This window comes from Eleutherodactylus coqui, chromosome 4 (assembly GCF_035609145.1).
Source record: "Eleutherodactylus coqui strain aEleCoq1 chromosome 4, aEleCoq1.hap1, whole genome shotgun sequence".
Classification (NCBI taxonomy): domain Eukaryota; kingdom Metazoa; phylum Chordata; class Amphibia; order Anura; family Eleutherodactylidae; genus Eleutherodactylus; species Eleutherodactylus coqui.
The window spans coordinates 272,980,831-273,001,480 of NC_089840.1; the positions used below are offsets into that span (position 1 = coordinate 272,980,831).

The following is a 20,650-nucleotide window of genomic DNA, read 5'->3' on the forward strand; positions in this document are numbered from 1 at the left end:
TGTTTGCCTTTAGCTGAATTGGCACTTAACAATAGATCGTTAGAATCTACAGGGACATCATCTTTCTTTTGCAATTATGGGTTACATCCATGTTTTGGTACCTTTTCTAAAGATGTGTTGGATGTACCTGGGGAGAATGAGTTCTCGTCTAACATCAAGGCGGTGTGAGAAGATATTCAGAAGAATCTTCAGAGGACAGTTAAAAATTTTAAGCGGGTGGCGGATAATAGACATTCTGAGGGGTCTAACTTCTTAGTGGGAGATGTGGTGTGGTGTGGGCGTCACCGGGCTGTCAGTGCTCTCTCCAACATTACTTTTTGGTGGCATCAAGATACACCAGTACCGGGATAGTGTTTCCCGAATTTTTGTTCTGTTTTGTCTTATCACCATTTGTTTGCATTTGTGAGAGATCTGAGGGTGACAGATCCAGCATGTCCACAGACATTAGATCTTCGCATCTTGTCACAATTTTCTGGTTCTGGAGACTTCTGGTTGGAATAAAGAAGCAACAGGTTGGAGTTATACAGGAGACCTGCAGCTATTTGGCCCAGATCACTACTGCTGTCATGTCATTCCGGCTCCTCATACTAATTAATGACCTTTTCTGGCCATATAAAACCTTCCACACGATTTCTCCAACTGTGTGATGACTTTTACAATATTTATTTCACAGCTTGTGAATCAGGATGAAGATCTGATCCCTATTGATGCTACAGAGACACATGTGAGGGAGGATCAGCCGTGTAAGGAGGAGATCCCTACAGACTACCGCCTAGGTGAGACTAAATGTAGAGAACCTCACAGATTCTCCTCATTCACTGACTGCAACCATATAATTGTGGATGTTTTAATCTTTGTTTTGTCAAGTTAAACATTGAGGATAATGCGATACAGTTATAGGTGATAACACATGGTGTGCTTTGACAAGGTCACAGGACTTTAAAAAAAAATTGAAATACCATAGTTGCATTTAAGAATTTTTGATTCTTTGTGTTCTGGCTGATAAGACCCCAATAATGACTAAAACGAAGGGCTAGAAGTATTCATCGTAGCGCTGTGCTTGGTTGGGAATTTTTTTAACAATATATTAACAATATATAAAACATGTATAAAAAAATAAGAATAGGTACACACAAAATTCAGAGCAAAGGAGTATAAAAATGGGTATAAAAGACAAACTATAGTAAAAATGTATATATAATTAGGAAAATAGATGTAAACAAAAGAAGTAAGTATACTGATAGTGGGTTAGCTGCAATAGCCTCATCACAAACTTCCCAGTAAAATAGTACAGAGATAATTTCATTTACATTATTTAAATTATACATTTGTAGAGAAGTTGATTAAATTAAGAAAGAAATGCAGTAAAAATGAATCCCCTAACAAAGCAATAAAAATACATTGACTAGTAAATTATAGGGGAGATATGGGAAAAAATGTTTTTTCATTTTTTTCTCATTCCCCCTCCATCACACACAATTAAACTTTTAATAGTTGTGTTCTAGTTATTCAACAGGAGTTAGGGAGTCAACGTCATATATCCAAAACATTTCTCTACAACATGATTGAAGGGGCCTCCCACAACTTCTAATGGAATAACTCTTGACAGCAAAAAATCTCTGTATACTAATTCAACTAGTATAACCAGTAGACTATTTCTTGCCTTTGGTAATTTCCTTGGTAATTACTAATTCAAAACATCAAGAAACATTATATCGCTTGAAATTATTTTTTAAGACACCCTGTCACCATATTTATGCCCCCCCTCCTGAGACCAGAAGAAGGTAGTGGCTGTCATACTGATTTCATTGCTATGTCAGTCATGTGGATCTGTACAGTACTTTGGGAGAAACTTAGATTTGATCAGTAGCAGCACATACACATGAAGTAGCCCTGGATGTTCGCGAGTTGCAGGCTAGGCCAGCCCACTACACCCTCCAGTTTCCAGACCACTTGGTTTCACTTCCAGTTGCATGGAACACGACCGTCCTTACCCCCCCCCCCCCCCCCCCCCAGTGTGGTGATAGTTACCAGAAGCATGGGAGCACTGAATATGCATGATGCAACAGAGGGCATCCTGGTATCACTTCTGGTTGCAGGTGCTGCGACATGGCATGGTCAGGGCATGCCGTGAGTAAATGGCTGAGTGACTGGGCCCTTCAGGTTATATTATTAAGAAAATGTGTTTTATTCTTGGCAGATGACGATATCAGGAGCTCAGAGGGACATCTGATATCTACAGAATTTAAAGTGGAAGATCATTATATCATACAATATATATATGAAGAGCCTGACCTTATCCCAGATATACCCTCAGCCCTTCACAGCACAGATCTATCATCCAATTCTTCACAGACTGCCAAGCAAAATCAAATTTACAGAAGAAATGCTGAACATCAAAGAGTTCATATGGGGAAGAAGTTATATTCATGTTCTGAATGTAGGAAATGTTTTAACTACAACTCGTATCTTCTTAGACATCAAAGAATTCACACTGGAGAGAAGCCATATTCATGTTCTGAATGCGGGAAAGGTTTTAGTCATAAAGCAGTTCTTGTTAAACATCAGAGAATTCACACGGGGGAGAAGCCATTTTCATGTTCTGAGTGTGGGAAAGGTTTTAGAGATAAATTAGTTCTTGTTAAACATCACAGAATTCACACAGGGGAGAGGCCATATTCATGTTCAGAATGTGGGAAAGGTTTTAAACAGAAATCACATCTTCTTTCGCATCAGAGAATTCACACAGGGGAGAAGAGATTTTCATGTTCTGACTGTGGGAAAGGCTTTAGTCATAAAGAGGTTCTTGTTGCACACCAGAGAAGTCACACAGGAGAGAAGCCATTTTCATGTTCTGAATGTGGGAAAGGTTTTACATACAAATCAGTTCTTAATAGACATCAAAGAATTCACACAGGGGAGAAGCCATTTTCGTGTTCAGAATGCGGGAAAGGTTTTAGTCGAAAAACATGTCTTATTGACCATGCAAGAATCCACACAAGAGTGAAGCTGTAGTCATTTTCTGAGAAATGTTTTAACCACAAATCACATAATTTAAACATCATCAGGAAAGAAGCCATTTTTTAAAAATTGTTTTAATTGACAAATTGTACAAGAAAGAAACTTCAACATTTAAAGTCAAAGTAAAGTCGCGTGTCATGCAAGAAAAAGGGATGAAAGCTGACTCACCATTTCATGTAACGTTTCCGAATAAGTTGCTGTGTGTACGTGAGGAATAACACTTTCTTTATCTCTGAGCTGGTGAGTGCAGACTGCTGCTATGATACCTGTATACACTGCACACGTAAAAGAACAGGATTTCTTCTCTGTAATGTTCTGCATGGTATGTTGCAGAGAGATTGGGATGTACTGAGCAGTGTTGATGTAATGTCAGTAGTTGTGACACAGTGAACCTCTAATAGTGAGAGCAGCATGTCTGTGAGAGTCTCTGCTTCTTTCTCCTTTCTCCCTAGACTTTTATGGGCAGACAGACAACACCTCTCCATCTCCTGTATTCTATCTTGGTGTTTCTGTTAAGGTGCTTTTACATCCAATGATCCAGCGAGAATCTGAACAATTATCGTTCAGGGTAAGTGCATTCCCCAACTGAAGGACGAATGAGAAGTTCTTCACTTCTCATTTGTCGTTTAGGTTCTGCATGCAGAAAACTGAACAACGTATCATTCCGTGTAAACAGGCAGTTGTTCACTTATGAACAACTGCCTGCTTACTCTGAATGGAGGCGGACAGACCAGAACAATCCCTGTTCCGCTCCACCTCCATTCAGTCAGCGATGCTGTAAAGGCAAAGGAACGATTATTGCTGGGACAACCTGTTGGGCATCTATTAAGAATGAACAATCCTAGTGGCCATCATTTTTTAGCACAAAAACGTAATTTTGGGTAAAGTTATTTTCACTTGTTATCACATTGTCTATCACATAAGTACAAGTTTGTTCACAGCGGTGTGGTGCCTATTTGTGAAATGTATGCCATTACCAATAATATAGTAGATGTGATATCAGTAGTTGTAACGCAGTAAGTCGCTAATAGCTGGAGCAGCATGCCTGTGAGCGTCTCTATGCTTCTCTCTCCCTAGACTTCTATGGGCAGCCAGACAACACATGCCCTCCACCCGTTTCTGTTTTGGTGTCTCTGTTACTAGAGACAGATTTTGTTTGAGAAAGACAGTGGACAGCAAATTAGAAGGAAAGGAGACCCCTAGTGGCTGAAACGTTTAAGAGATGTTTTCAGCACAAAAACATTTTAAGTAAGTTGATTAGCACTTTTGCTAGTTGTCACGTTGTCTATCACATAAGTACAGGTTTGTTCATAGTGCGGTGCCTATTTATGAAATGTATTCCATTACCAATAAATGTCCGTTATCCAGGAAGCAAATAGAATCCAGATAACACACCTATATACCGACCATGTGCGCAGGATACTTCACATTCCTCTATATAACTGCATCTTGGATATTGTTACCAATGGTTAATAAATGGTTGCTGTTAATATTTATATACTTGTGCCGATCTTCCTTTATTCTTTAAAGGGAATGTATCCTCTATATTTTTGTTTTATTCATTAAACACATTCATGTTTCTGGTCTGTGTCTGATTTACTAAATGCAGATTCTAGCGTCTATATATAACTATTGCGGCTGCCATCTTGCCAAAGCTGCAGTGATATGAGTTGTAGCAGCTGTTAAAGATTTACTGCAGAAATCATAGGCCATTAGGTAAGACGAAAAATGTTTGGTACCGTGTTAGCCAGTAGAGCAAAATGTGATTGTTCCCAGCAAGAGAAACCAAGTAATCTTGTAGATATGATTCATTTTAATGGCTAACAAAAATACTTGATGTTATAGCGAGCTTTCCAACCTACTCGGGGTTCTTCCTCACGCTAATTGACATAGTCAATCATTAAAAGGTTAGCATCTTAAAAGGACATTTTTAAATTAGGGCTACCATCCCATCTTAGTTGATGACCAAATCACCAGAGTCACCAGGATACCCAGGAATCAACTACTCCAATACAAAGAGAAGGAAGGAAATGAATATATACCTCTAGTTGTGACCTACAGTTAAAGGGACTAAGGAAAGCGGAAAAAAACTCCACCATACCCTACGCAAAGATGACCATCTGAAAACCATATTTCCGACGTATCAGGCGGCGTACAGAGGGGTTTGTTTAGGGAATGCGGTATGCCTCCCTGAAGACGTGCGTTTTTAGAGCACGCCTAAAGTTTTTCGAGTCCTGGATTGCCCGGGTAGCCTTTGATAGTGTGTTCCAGAGGACTGGTGCTGTTCTGGAGAAGTCTTGGAGGTGGGAATGAGAAGTTCGAATTAGAGGAGTGCGCAGTCTAGTTTCGTTAGCAGAGCGGAGAGCCCGGGCTGGGTGATGGATTGAGATGAGGGAGGCAATATAGGGTGGCACTGCGCTGTAGGGAGCTTTGTGGATGAAGGTAGTGAGCTTAAATTGAATTCTGTATTTAACACGCAGCCAATGCAGTGACCGGCACAGGGCAGAGGCGTCCGAGTAGCGGCTGGACAGGCAGATGAGCCTGGCTGCTGCATTAAGGATGGATTGGAGAAGGTAGAGTCTGGTGCAGGGGAGGCCGATCAGCAACGAGTTGCAATAATCGAGCCGGGAGTGGATGAGGGCAACAATAAGTGTTTTTAGCATGTCTACAGTGAGAAAAGAGCAGATTCTTGTGATGTTCTTGAGGTGCAGCTGACATGTTCGAGCAAGAGATTAGATGTAGGGGGTAAAGGAGAGATCGTAGTAGAATATGATCCCAAGGCAGCGGGCGTGCTGTCTAGGAGTTATTGTGGCGCCACACACTGAGATGGAGATGTCAGGATGAGTTTGGTTAGTGGAGGGTGGAAATACCAGTAGGTCAGTTTTAGAGAGGTTTAGTTTTAGATAGAGAGAGGACCTAGTCTTAGAGACAGCAGACAGAAATTCAGTGACGTTTTGGAGGAAAGATGCAGAGGTGTCACGGGAAGAGGTGTATAGCTGGGTGTCGTCAGCGTAGAGGTGGTATTGGAGGCCAAATCTTCTGATGGTTTGTCCAATAGGGGCTGTGTAGATAGAGAAAAGAAGGGGGCCGAGGACCGAGCTTTGGGGTACCCAACAGCAAGGGGAAATGGAGGAGAGGTAGAGCCTGAAAAAAAGAGACGCTAAATGAGCGGTCAGATAGGTAGGAGGAGAACCAGGAGAGAGCAGTGTCCATTAAGCCGATGGAGCGAAGCATACTGAGGAGGAGTTTGTGTTCAACACTGTCAAATGCTGTGGAAAGGTCTAAAAGATAGCTTACAAGGCGGGAGTAAACTAGATGTTCTAGTAGTTTGAAGATGAAGGAGAGATTATAAATGGGTCGTTAGTTGGCAGCATCAGTTGCGTCAAGAGTCGGCTTCTTTAGCAGTGGGGATATAATGGTGTGTTTGAAAGAAGAGGGAAAGATGCCAGAGGTCAGAGAGAGGTTGAATATAGTGGTGAGATGGGAGATGACCACTGAGGAGAGGGATCGGAGGAGGTGTGCGGGGAGAGGGTCGCTAGCACAGGTGGTGGGACAAGCAAAGGAGAGCAATTTGGAGACTTCTTCCTCTGTCATTGGTCTGAGTACAGACAGTGAGCAGGAGTTTGCAGTGCTGACAAGACTAGAGTCAGGGCTAGTCTGGAATTGGGAAGTTATTTCCTGATGGATGTCATCAATTTTTTTTTTTAAGTAGGCAACCAACTCTACAGCCATGTGATCCGTCACAGGGGGCTGCGGTTTAGGGCTGAGAAGGGAGTGAAAAGTATCAAAGAGCTGTTTATGGTTGTGCGATAGTGAGGAGATGAGAGAGGTGAAGTAGACTTGCTTGGTATGGTGGAGGGTGAGGTTGTAGGTTCTGAGCATGAATTTGTATTGGAGAAAGTCTGCGGAAGCTTGCGACCTCCTCCACAGCCGTTCAGCACTTCTAGAGCACCGCCGGATAAAAAGTATTTGTGGCGTGAGCCAGGGTTGCCTAGACTATTGTATCTGTAGATGATGAGAAGCCCAGAGCCCCCAGTACTGCAGACTATTGTATCTGAGGATGGAGGGGGCACCCAGAGCCCCCAGTACTGCAGACTATTGTATCTGTAGATGGAAGGGCACCCAGAGCCTCCGATATTGCAGACTATTGTATCTGTAGATGGAGGGGACACCCAAAGCCCCCAATACTGCAGACTATTGTATATGTATATAGAGAGGGCCCCCAGAGATCCTGACTATTGTATCTGTAGATAGAGGGGGCATCTAGAGCCCTCAGTACTGCAGACTAGTGCATCTAGATGGAGGGGCACCCAGAGCCCCCCAGTACTGCAGACTATTGTATCTGTAGATGGAGGGGCACCCAGAGCCCCCAGTACTGCAGACTATTGTATCTGTAGATGGAGGAGGCACCCAGAGCCCCCAGTACTGCAGACTATTGTATCGGTAGATGGAGGGGGCACCCAGAGCCCCCAGTACTGCAGACTATTGTATCTGTAGATGGAGGGGGCACCCAGAGCCCCAAGTACTGCAGACTATTGTATCTGTAGATGGAGGGGCACCCAGAGCCCCCAGTACTGTAGACTATTGTATCTGTAGATGGAGGGGGCACCCAGAGCCCCCAGTACTGCAGACTATTGTATCTGTAGACTGAGTGCCACCCAGAGCCCCCAGTACTGCAGACTATTGTATCTGTAGATGTAGAGGGCACCCAGAGCCCCCAGTACTGCAGACTATTGTATCTGTAGATGGAGAGGGCACCCAGAGCCCCCAGTACTGCAGACTATTGTATCTGTAGATAGAGGGGGCACCCAGAGCCCCCAGTACTGCAGACTATTGTATCTGTAGATGGAGGGGCACCCAGAGCCCCCAGTACTGCAGACTATTGTATCTGCAGATGGAGGGGGCACCCAGAGCTCCCAGTACTGCAGACTATTGTATCTGTAGATGGAGAGGGCACCCAGAGCCCCCAGTACTGCAGACTATTGTATCTGTAGATAGAGGGGGCACCCAGAGCCCCCAGTACTGCAGACTATTGTATCTGTAGATGGAGGGGGCACCCAGAGCCCCCAGTACTGCAGACTATTGTATGTGTAATGTAAAGCGATGGCAGCATACACGGTGATTTCAAAATGGTTTTTCCTTTTATTTCCTTCACAGATGGTGATACAACGTTTCGACTTGCGTCTTTTGCATTTGTGTGTCCATCCCTTGCGGGTGTTTAAAAGTGTGCTGCTGACATCCATTTACATACTTGACTATTGTATGTGTAGATGGAGGGGGCACCCAGAGTCCCCAGTACTGCAGACTATTGTATCTGTAGATGGAGGGGCACCCAGAGCCCCCAGTACTGCAGACTATTGTATCTGTAGATGGAGAGGGCACCCAGAGCCCCCAGTACTGCAGACTATTGTAACTGTAGATTGAGGGGGCACCCAGAGCCCCCAGTACTGCAGACTATTGTATCTGTAGATGGAGGGGCACTCAGAGCCCCCAGTACTGCAGACTATTGTATCTATAGATAGAGAAGGCATCCGGAGCCCCCAGTGCTGCAGACTATTGTTTCTGTAGATGGAGGGGCACCCAGAGCCCCCAGTACTGCAGACTATTGTATCTATAGATGGAGGGGGCACCCAGAGCCCCCAGTACTGCAGACTATTGTATCTGTAGATGGACGGGGCACCCAGAGCCCCCAGTACTGTAGAGTATTGTATCTGTAGATGGAGGCAGCACCCAGAGCCCCCAGTACTGCAGACTATTGTATCTGTAGATGGAGGGGGCACCCAGAGACCCCAGTACTGCAGACTATTGTATCTGTAGATGGAGGGGGCACCCAGAGCCCCCAGTACTGCAGACTATTGTATCTGTAGATGGAGAGGGCACCCAGAGCCCCCAGTACTGCAGACTATTGTATCTGTAGATGGAGAGGGCACCCAGAGCCCCCAGTACTGCAGACTATTGTATCTGTAGATGGAGAGGGCACCCAGAGCCCCCAGTACTGCAGACTATTGTATCTGTAGATGGAGGAGGCACCCAGAGCCCCCAGTACTGCAGACTATTGTATCTGTAGATGGAGAGGGCACCCAGAGCCCCCAGTACTGCAGACTATTGTATCTGTAGATGGACGGGGCACCCAGAGCCCCCAGTACTACAGACTATTGTATCTGTAGATGGAGGGGCACCCAGAGCCCCCAGTACTGCAGACTATTGTATCTGTAGATTGATGGACACCCAGAGCCCCCAGTACTGCAGACTATTGTATCTGTAGATGGAGGGGGCACCCAGAGCCCCCAGTACTGCAGAGTATTGTATCTGTAGATGGAGGGGGCACCCAGAGCCCCCAGTACTGCAGAGTATTGTATCTGTAGATGGAGGGGGCACCCAGAGCCCCCAGTACTGCAGACTATTGTATCTGTGGATGGAGGGGGCACCCAGAGCCTCCAGTACTGCAGACTATTGTATCTGTAGATGGACGGGGCACCCGGAGCCCCTAGTACTGCAGACTATTGTATCTGTAGATGGAGGGGCGCCCAGAGCCCCCAGTACTGCAGACTATTGTATCTGTAGATGGAGGGGGCACCCGGAGCCCCTAGTACTGCAGACTATTATATCTGTAGATGGAGGGGCACCCAGAGCCCCCAGTACTGCAGACTATTGTATCTGAAGATGGAGGGCACCCAGAGCCTCCAGTACTGCAGACTATTGTATCTGTAGATGGACGGGGCACCCAGAGCCCCCAGTACTGCAGACTATTGTATCTGTAGATGGAGGGGGCACCCAGAGCCTCCAGTACTGCAGACTATTGTATCTGTAGATGGACGGGGCACCCAGAGCCCCCAGTACTGCAGACTATTCTATCTGTAGATGGAGGGGGCACCCAGAGCCTCGAGTACTGCAGACTATTGTATCTGTAGATAGAGAGGGCACCAGGAGCCCCCAGTACTGCAGACTATTGTATCTGTAGATGGAGGGGGCACCCAGAGCCCCCAGTACTGCAGAGTATTGTATCTGTAGATGGAGGGAGCCCCCAGTACTGCAGACTATTGTATCTGTAGATGGAGGCAGCACCCAGACCCCCCAGTACTGTAGACTATTGTATCTGTAGATGGAGGGGGCACCCAGAGCCCCCAGTACTGCAGACTATTGTATCTGTAGATGGAGGGGCACCCAGAGCCCCCAGTACTGCAGACTATTGTATCTGTAGATGGACGGGGCACCCAGAGCCCCCAGTACTGCAGACTATTGTATCTGTAGATGGAGGCAGCACCCAGAGCCCCCAGTACTGCAGACTATTGTATCTGTAGATGGAGGGGGCACCCAGAGCCCCCAGTACTGCAGACTATTGTATCTGTAGATGGAGGGGGCACCCAGAGCCCCCAGTACTGCAGACTATTGTATCTGTAGATGGAGGGGGCACCCAGAACCCCCAGTACTGCAGACTATTGTATCTGTAGATGGAGGGGGCACCCAGAGCCCCCAGTACTGCAGACTATTGTATCTGTAGATGGAGGGGGCCCCCAGAGACCCCAGTACTGAAGCCTATTGTATCTGTAGATGGAGGGGGCACCCAGAGCCCCCAGTACTGCAGACTATTGTATCTGTAGATGGAGGGGGCATCCAGAGCCCCCAGTACTGCAGACTATTGTATCTGTAGATGGAGGGGGCACCCAGAGCCCCCAGTACTGCAGACTATTGTATCTGTAGATGGAGGGGGCCCCCAGAGACCCCAGTACTGAAGCCTATTGTATCTGTAGATGGAGGGGGTCCTGAAGCACCCACATTTTATTACATCTGTGGTCTTCTTAGGTTGATGTCTAGGGAACCAGCAAGCTCCATATTGACTTTTCCCTGCAGCTCACAAGGAGTTGGGAAAAGAGCCTCCCTGGTAAATACAGGATGGCTCCTCCCATAAAAGGGTCTGGTCACATGGTTGTGACATCATCAGAGGTCCTATAGCCCATTCGGCATTAGCATCCTCCTGTCCGGCAGCGGTGGAGGTATGTGCAGGGGGTCCAGCATCATTAGAGAGTCCTTCAACATTTTCAAATACTTCCCGTTGGATCTGTTGTATCTACCTTTACCTGCCTTGTCCTCTTCTGTACTTTGCTGCTTTTTGCAAGACGTTGGGAGTAAAGCCACACTTAGAAAGTAGAAATATAGACATAATTAATTAACCCTTTAAGAATGTAACCTTGTTTGGTATTTAGAGGGGTTGTAGTAGAACATCACGTTCTCACCGCTGAGAACTCAACCGATCTCAAGAATGGGGGTCCTTATGTCCCCATCCTCCTCTCTGTGAGGTTTCTGCATCCACCCCTCCCCCGTCCTTCCCACTCCCACAGTGAGGAGGAGATTTAAGACACACAGGTCATACAAGCACATCAGCCCTCCACTCACTTTCATTAGGATTCCAGAGACAATTGGGCGGCCCCGGCTCGGGGAATACGGTCAGCCCCAATGAGATGAATGGAGCGCTTACTGTATGTGCGTCCAGCACTGCATTTAGAGTGATGCCACTGTGGGGGGAGAAGCGACCCCTACAGCGACACGAGAGTCAAGATCAGTGGGGGTCTTGGCAAGTTATTCCCCCTGTGGATAGGGGAGAACTTGAATTTCTGCTACAACCACTTTAATGACTCATCCTTTTGGGAGATTTTGATCTGCAATTTTCAAAAGCCATAACTTTGTATGTTTTCCATGAGAGTTGTTATGTGTACATATATATCTATATATATAAAATGGAATGTATGCGTGTCTGTCTGTGTGTCTGTCTGTCTGTGTGTCTGTCTGTCTGTTTGTCCTTTATGCGCTACTCCACCATTCATCCGATCGCCATGAAACTTTGGGAAGTTGTTGAGTACACTCCTGGGAAGATTACTGGCATAGTACATTTATGCTACGATAAATGGGGAGCGTGTGAGCGTCATCGACAGTTACGACCCCCCCCCCCCCCCCACGTAGATCGTTCGATTTCCATCATTGCCACTAATTCTCTCACTTCCCGATGTAATTTGGCACGGGCATTGATTATGTCATAAATAGGAAAAGCTAGTCGGTCCCAACTCGATTATTCAATTCTAAGCACAAAAGAATTAGCGTCCAAATCTTACGTACGGAATCTAATTCTCTCACTTCCCGATGTAATTTGGCACGAGCATTGATTATGTCATAAATAGGAATCGTTTATGAGTCCCAACCTGATTATTCAATTCTATGCGCCATAGAATTAGCGTCCAAATTTTACGTACGGAATCTAATTCTCTCACTTCCTAATGTCATAGAAACTTGAAATTTGGCACAAGCATTGATTATGTCATAAATAGGAAAAGCTAATGGGTCCCAACTCGATTATTCAATTCTAAGCACCATAGAATTAGCATCCAAATTTTACGTACGGAATCTAATTCTCTCATTTCCCAATGTCATAGAAACTTGAAATTTGGCACGGGCATTGATTATGTCATAAATAGGAAAAGCTAATGGGTCCCAACTCGATTATTCAATTCTAAGTGCCAAAGAATTAGTGTCCAAATTTTACGTATGGAATCTAATTTTCTCACTTCCCAATGTCATAGAAACTTGAAATTTGGCACGAGCATTGATTATGTCATAAGCAGGAAAAGCTAAAGGAATTAGTGTCCAAATTTTACGTACGGAATCTAATTCTCTCACTTCCTGATGTCATCTATATATAAAAATGAATGTATGTCTGTCTGTCTGTCTGTCCGTCCTTAATGCATTACTACACTAGATATATAAAAACGAATGTATGTATGTATGTCTGTCTTCGCAGCAACGTGCGACGGGTAAGCTAGTATATATATATATATATATATATATATATATTTTAATTTTTTTTTTAGGCTTTTCTATATATATAAAAATGAATGTTTGTCTGTCTGTTTGTCCTTTATGCGCTACTACACCATTCATCCGATCACCATGAAACTTTGGGAAGTTGTTGAGTACACTCCTGGGAAGATTACTGGCATAGTACATCTATCCTACGATAGTTGGCGCGCGTGCGAGCATCGTCGACAGTTACGCCCCCCAGACAAAGATCGTTTGATTTCAAGCGTGTTCAACTACAAAATGATGCATCCGCCGAACGTTTCGCTTGACAATTGCTGGATATTGAGAATGCTGAGGTAAAATGAAAGCTGTGCTGTGATTGGTTGCTATATATTATACTGCTGAGGCAACATGAAAGCTGTGCTGTGATTGGTTGCTACTTCTTATACTACTGAGGTTACATGAAAGCTGCGCTGCGATTGGTTGTTATATATTATACCACTGAGGTAACATGAAAGCTGCGCTGTGATTGGTTGTTATCTAGATATATAAAAACGAATGTATGTATGTATGTCTGTCTTCGCAGCAACACGCGACGGGTAAGCTACAACACAATAAAATCATCATTTTGGGATATGATTTGTTTTTGTATTTAAAGACTCCGATCCATTTTATTTTTCTGTGCACGCAGCTTTGTAAGGACTTGTTTTTGTGTGACAAGCTGTAGTCTTTATCTGTACCATTTTGGGGTACATATGAATTTTTGAGAACTTTTATTGCATTTTTTTGCAATAAAAAAGTATTTTGGCTAAGTTTTTGTTTTTTAAATAGCATTTAACGAGCAGGATAAAAAGTGTATGAGATTTATTATGGGGGTCGTTGTGAATGCAGCGATAGCAAACATTGTTTATTTATTTCTTAAAAAGTAAAGTGCCAAAAAGGGATTTAAAAAAAATAATTTCTCCATGGATTTTTTGATAATTCTTTTCACCTTTTTTAAATCTCTGTAGGGAACATAAATCTACAAACGCTCTGACAATAGACTGCCTCCCTCTATTAATCCTGTACATGCTGTAATCAGTGTTGCTTGTAGACTCTGTAAAGGGTTTACAGCAGAAATTAGAGTTCTACGTGATCCCTACTGTTGCAGTAGGACTCTGGCGGTCACAGTCGGCAAGTCATTGGCTAGGGAAGGAGTTAACCCTTTCCAATCCACTGTCTGACATCTGAAGACATTCTGATTAAAGGCTGCACAGCTCTGATGTCAGAAGATGTCCGGCGGGGTATTCTTACTGTATATTACTGGCCGCTGTGTTGTCAGGGGCCTCTCCAGCATGTCACATACCGCAGTACTGGCTCCTTCCCTCTTTTATCAAGATCCTAGGAATCAATACAACCAAGGTGAGTTGGATCCTTGTTAGTAACAAGCAGACATATATTTTTGTAGAGTTAGAATGTCCATCTGGTTGGGTGGCATAGTTCCAACATCAGAGTACCAATGCTTCAATTAGTCAAATCAGTTGGACAGCTTCTTGGAATTTTGCTAGTACTTTATTGATGGAATCTCCAATGCAATGGGCTATCAAGCCGTCAGTAGAATAATACTTCAGGCTCTGAGTCCCCCTAGTTATTCATCTCATTTAATCTCATGGGTGCTATCATGTAAGGAAAACAAGAAGATTATTTACTGGTAATTGGTTTTCCCTGAGTCCATGACAGCACCCCTAATTAGCCCTCTTGTACTGAGTAGGATTGAGGAAGTATTAATAGATTAGCCCCTTGTGGCTATGCCTACGTCATGTGCTGAGAATTCTTGCTTCATGATAAACTGGTGGCAACAGTGGGATCTACAGTTTGGTTCCCTGATAAAATAGCTGCAGCGGTGAGATCTGCTGGCATATTTCCTGACCCTGTGCTTGTACCTTGTGTTCTCTTCATTATTGCATAGGTCCTAAAAATCCCTGTATATAAAGACGAAAGCCCTCACTGACTGACTGAGTGACTCGTTACTAATTCTCTAACTTCCCAGTGTTGTACCAACTTGAAATGTTGCACAAACATTCCTTAGGTCCTAAATAGGAAAAGTAAAGGGTTCACAACTTGATTATTCAATGCTAAGTGCAAAAGAAAGTGACCCCCTATGTAATATACGGAATCTAATTCTCTAACTTCCTGGTGTCGTACAAACATGAAATTTGGCACGACCATTCTTTAGGTCCTACATACGAAAAGTAAAGGGGTCAAAACTTTAGTATTCAATACTGAGTGTGACAAGCTGTGCAAAAATCTGCAATACATGAGATAGTTCTTTTCTCAGAAAGCAGAAAGCCTAGGGAAATTATTTTTATACTGAAGAGAATCTAACTGACCTCTATGTGTCTAAACTGAGGAGAATCTAACTGACCACTGTGTTCATATACTGAAAGGCTGCAAATTACATAAAGAAGCACCTATGGACTGGAGGGATGGAGCATGTCTTTAAAGCTAAGAAGGGGCTGCAACCTCCAGTCTGAGGGTAAATTTGAATAAATAGAGGTGTTACCTTTAAGGGTAAAAAGTGAGGAGAGTGGGAGGGGTGTCACATTCTGCAGAGGGACATTGATACATGCAGTCTGAGGAGAATCTAACGCTCCTCTATGTGTATATTTTATTCCTCGGTTCCTCTGAAGTAACTACGACTTCATAAAATAACTCAGGTGAAGCAGGGGAATATCAGCTAGTTCTGTATATGTTTCTAACTCTTCTGATCCCAGGTGAGAGGACATGTGAAATTTCTGTCTGAGTTCTAGATTTATGAAGTTCTTAATCAGATTACTGCTTTTTAATGGCATTCTTATTGCAGCTCATAGCAGTCATTTGAAGATGTGACTTGGTTTGACCTCAGACAGGGAGGATCTGTCTTAATATACTGTTCAATTGTTATGCATGCAAAAAGTGAAAGCACAACATCTACACTTTATTATCTCCTCAGCAGTTTCCCCTTATTATCTCCAATAACTGTTTTATTACAGGGGTTTTGTATGATGTTACATTGTCTCATCTTCTTCATTCAGGATCCTCAACTGATATCTTCTATATCAGATAATATTCCTGATTGATCCATCAAGGATGGAGAGGAAGAGGGACAAGATGGCAGAGAGTATATTCAACCTCACGTTAGAGATACTCTTCCAGCTTACAGGAGAGGTGAGAGATTCTGGTAACAATCATAGAATTGCAGAGTTGAAAGGGACCTCCAGGGTCATCGGGTCCAACCCACTGCTCAATCCAAGATTCACTAAATCATCCCAGATAGATGCCTGCACATTCTCCATTTGAAAACTTCCATTGAAGGAGAATTCACCACCTCCTGGTAACTTGTTCCATCATTGACCACCCTCACTGGCAGAAAGTTTGGTTAAATAAAGTCCAGTGGTTAGAATCTTATCTGCAGCGTTAGATCTAATAGGTAAGACTTGTTTTATTGAATTTCCCTACTTTACTACTGAAACCGTAGAACTAGATTAATAACGGGTGGACATAACTGGAGACATGAAGGACTCTGGGAATGTCTGCAGAGATATTTATGGATGTATCTCCCCATAAACAGGATTACATGGTAGTGAAGAAGACTTCTAGTGATGGCTGTCCAGCCCCGGTGCATGATGGATGGGGAAGACCCCTGAGCCCAATCACAGGACCTCCACCTCACCCCCTGATACTGGAGGAGATCAATGAGCAGAAGATCCTAGAACTCACCGACAAGATGATTGAGCTGCTGACTGGAGAGGTGACGCTGCTGGGAATGCTGGGACATTATACAGTAACGCTATGGCAGTATAACGTGTCTGAGTGATTACAGTATCATTGTGTTGTCAGGTTCCTATAAGGTGTCAGGACGTCACTGTCTATTTCTCCATGGAGGAGTGGGAGTATTTAGAAGGACACAAGGATCTGTACGAGGACGTCATGATGGAGGACCACCAACCCACCCCATCACCAGGTAATAGACAGGACTAAATCCACATGGCCTTTATTATTTGTATGTAGAGAATGAATTCAGTGGCCGTCTGTGTTTTCTGCAGGTAGTAAGAGAACAGCAGCGGAGAGATGTCCCCGACCTCTTCTACAGGATGATCAGGTAGATGGAGAGAAGGTCTTGTGAAATCTCCCCTCTGGTCTGTAGGACGGCTGGGAAGGTCTTGTGTTCAGTCTTATTATATGACTGATACTTGTGTAATGAGAAAGCTGGAGATGGCAGGATTACAGCCGACCGCAGACATTAGATCTCCACATCTTATCACTATTTTCTGGTTCTGGAGACTTCTGGTTGGAATAAAGAAGCAACAGGTTGGAGTTATACAGGAGACCTGCCGCTATTTGGCCCAGATTAACTTCTTGGTGGAGAGACTTGATGTGGTGTGGGCATCACCGGGCTGTCAGTGCTCTCTTCAGCACTACTTCCTGGTGGCATCAAGATACACCAGTACCGGGATAGTGTTTCCCGTATTTTTGTTCTGTTTTGTTTTATCACCTATTGTTTGGATTTGTGAGAGATCTGAGGGTGACAGATCCAGCATGTCCACAGACATTAGATCTCCACATCTTATCACTATTTTCTGGTTCTGGAGACTTCTGGTTGGAATAAAGAAGCAACAAGTTGGAGTTATACAGGAGACCTGCCGCTATTTGGCCCAGATCTCTACTGCTGTCATGTCATTCCGGCTCCTCATACTAATTAATGACCTTTTCTGGCCATATAAAACCTTCCACACGACTTCTCCAACTGTGTGATGACTTTTACAATATTTATTTCACAGCTGGTGAATCCGGATGAAGATTTGCCCCATATTGATGCTACAGAGACACATATGAGGGGGGAACAGCCGTGTAAGGAGGGGATTCCTACAGATGACCTCCCAGGTAAGTAACCACTGAATGCAGAGAACTTCACAGATTCCCCTCATTTATAGGCAGCAACAATTTTATGTAGATTTTTATGTTCTGCTTTGTCAGGATTTTTAGCTCTTTAATCCTCTTTACAGCCAGAATGCAAATTCTCGCAGCGGGATCCGACCCGAGCCCCTGCAGGGACCAGCGCAGCGCTCACCTTTCCCGCGGCTCCGGCTCTTTGATGTGCCGGCTGCCGGCCAGCCGACGCATGCGTAGAGCAGAGCCGGGGCGCCGGGAGAGACATATCTGTGCGGGTAGGTTTCTGAATGGTGTAACCCTCAAAGTGAAGTTAACATTTTCCACTGCTAAGGGTCCTCTGGGTACATATACATACGCATTTGTGTTTCATTCATCTCCTCTGCTTCTTGTCTTCCTATATGACAGGGAAAAAATGCATAGTTTAGGAAGCCCACCCTAACTCCCACCCCCTGCCATTGTTTTTATTATCCTGTCCTGTCAGTGACAGGCAAACCAGAGAAGGGCTAGTAGCTCCCTTGGGGCACCTGGCTACTTTAAAGAAACTTTTACTTCCGCTTTCTTTTTTTGGAGGGGTGGTAGTCTTGGTCAGGTTGTCAGGTGCTTTTTTTTCCAGTGAAATATTTCAAGCTGCTGCTCGGACATCATGTATGGAGATGCTCCTAGTTAATATCCCACCCCCCCATTCCTTTCCCCAGTGGGTCCAATGTGGTGTAGAGTGAAGGAGACTTTATCAATGCTAGAATTCTTGTCTTCAAGTCCACAAATTACTGTGGCTTGGTGGCACTAGGGGTGCCATGGATCCGGCACCATGTCATTATTACAGGGTAGCAAATCTGGCAACTTCCAGGGTTGCAGCAGAAAGCTGGAAGTGTGGGTGATGCCAGATGACAATATTCCTGCACGACTGTGAATGGGTCCTGCAGGTATTCAAAAACAATAAAATGTGTTTTATTCTTGGCAGATGACGGCACCAGGAGCTCAGAGGGACATCTGATATCTTCAGAAATAAAAGCAGATTCTCATATCATACAAGACACACATGAAAAGCCTGCCATCATCTCAGATATACCTTCAGCCCTTCCCAGCACAGATCTATCATCTGATTTGTCATCACTTTCTAATTCATTGGGGATTGCTAAGCAAAATCAAATGCACAGAACAAATCTTGAACATCAAAGAGTTCAGACAAAGAAGAAGTCCTATTCATGTTCAGAATGTAGGAGATGTTTTACCCACAACTCATTTCTTGTTAGACATGAGAGAATTCACACAATGGAGAAGCCTTTTTCATGTTCTGAATGTATGAGATGTTTTAATCAAAAATCAAATCTTGTTGCACATCAGAGAATTCACACAGGGGAAAAACCATATTCATGTTCACAATGTGGTAAAAGTTTTAGTCAAAAAGCAAGTTTTGTTAGACATCAGAGAATTCACTTAGGCAAGAAACCATTTTCATGTTCAGAATGTGGGAACGGTTTTACTGTGAAATCACATCTCATTAGACATCAGATTATTCACACAGGGCAGAAGCGATTTTCATGTTCAGAATGTGGGAATGGTTTTAATGTGAAATCACATCTTATTAGACATCAGAGAATTCATACAGGGGAGAAGCCATTTTCATGTCCAGAATGTGGGAATTGTTTTTCTGTGAAATCACATCTTGTTACACATCAGAGAATTCACACGGGGGAAAAGCCATTTTCATGTCCAGAATGTATGAAAGGTTTTAGCCAGAAATCAGAACTCATTAGTCATCAGAAAATTCACACAGGGGAAAAGCTATATTCATGTTCAGAATGTGGAAAAGGTTTTACTCTAAAAAGAAATCTTATTAGACATCAGATAACTCACACAGGTGAGAAGCCATATTCATGTTCAGAATGTGGGAAAGATTTTACTCTGAAAGCAAATCTTGTTAAGCATCAGAAAAGACACACAGGGGAAAATACATTTTCATGTTCAGAATGTGGGAAAGGTTTTAGACAGAAATCAAATCTTGTTGACCATGCAAAAATACACACTAGGGTTAAGCCATAGTCATATTTTGGAAAATCACATAATCTTAATCATTGGGGAATAAACCATTTTTAAAATATTTTTCCACTGACAAGTAGTACAAGAAAAAAATCCAATATTTAAAGTTAAGTCACATGCTGCACAATAGAAGGAGGAAGCAATTTAGAATACAAAATGTTGATAAAAGCTTATCCACACTTTCAGACAACCTTTTATTGTTCAAAATGTTTTTATTGGGTTTTCAAATTGCAATAACATTAACAGTAAATCGTCTGCTTCTCACTGGCTTAATTTCCATTAAATGTAAACAAGGTAACGTTTCGTGAGAAAAGATAGGATAAACTTAGATAAGTCTTAATATCAGAACTTAGAGGTGAAAGATAGAAAGTTAAGTCAAGTGAAGGGGAGACAAGAGGGTCAGAGGGTGGGGTGGCGGGGGGGGGGGGGAAGTTGGGGAGTGCCCCTAGCATCGCAAGAACAGCTCTCAATTAACGCAGTAAGGACAATGGGTGTTGTGGATATTAATTTGGGACAACGCCTGATTGGAGCCATATCTTCAGATCCTTTGAATTGCGGAAAAGTATCCAGGCTGACCAGGTTGCATAGTATTTTCCTCTTTTATTCTTGTCGTTTGCGATTATTTCTCCCATTTGAGCTATATGCTCCATGGTTTCCAGCCATTAGATTCTCGTGGGGGGTGACGAGGATTTCCAGAGCCTTGGGATGATTTGTCTCATGGCTATTAGGAAGAATTTAAGTGTTTTTTTTTTTATTTTTGGCTATGGAACCAGGTAGTATGGATAACAGGGCTGCTTCCGGTGTGAGGACCACCGAGTCGCTAAAGATCGCATTATAGAGGCTTATTATATCGTACCAGAGGGGAGATATCAGGGGGCAGTCCCACCAG

The 20,650-nt window shown here is 43.8% G+C and overlaps 2 protein-coding genes across 2 annotated transcripts in view; both read left to right on the forward strand.

Annotated features, from left to right (window-relative positions):
* The window catches only part of LOC136624531 (zinc finger protein ZFP2-like), a 67,372-nt gene that overhangs the window by 16,661 nt on the left and 30,061 nt on the right, over positions 1-20,650 (forward strand). The window contains exons 6-7 of the mRNA XM_066598513.1: positions 674-776; positions 2,201-2,927. Coding sequence (XP_066454610.1) covers positions 674-776; positions 2,201-2,927 — 830 coding nt within the window. The remainder of the gene's footprint in view (positions 1-673; positions 777-2,200; positions 2,928-20,650) is intronic.
* On the forward strand, positions 10,958-20,016 carry LOC136624382 (oocyte zinc finger protein XlCOF22-like). Its single transcript, XM_066598350.1, has 7 exons — positions 10,958-11,015; positions 15,864-15,996; positions 16,400-16,579; positions 16,669-16,792; positions 16,875-16,930; positions 17,610-17,712; positions 18,683-20,016. The coding sequence occupies exons 2-7, from the start codon at positions 15,919-15,921 to the stop codon at positions 19,762-19,764; spliced, it is 1,623 nt and encodes a 540-aa protein (XP_066454447.1). The 5' UTR covers positions 10,958-11,015; positions 15,864-15,918; the 3' UTR covers positions 19,765-20,016.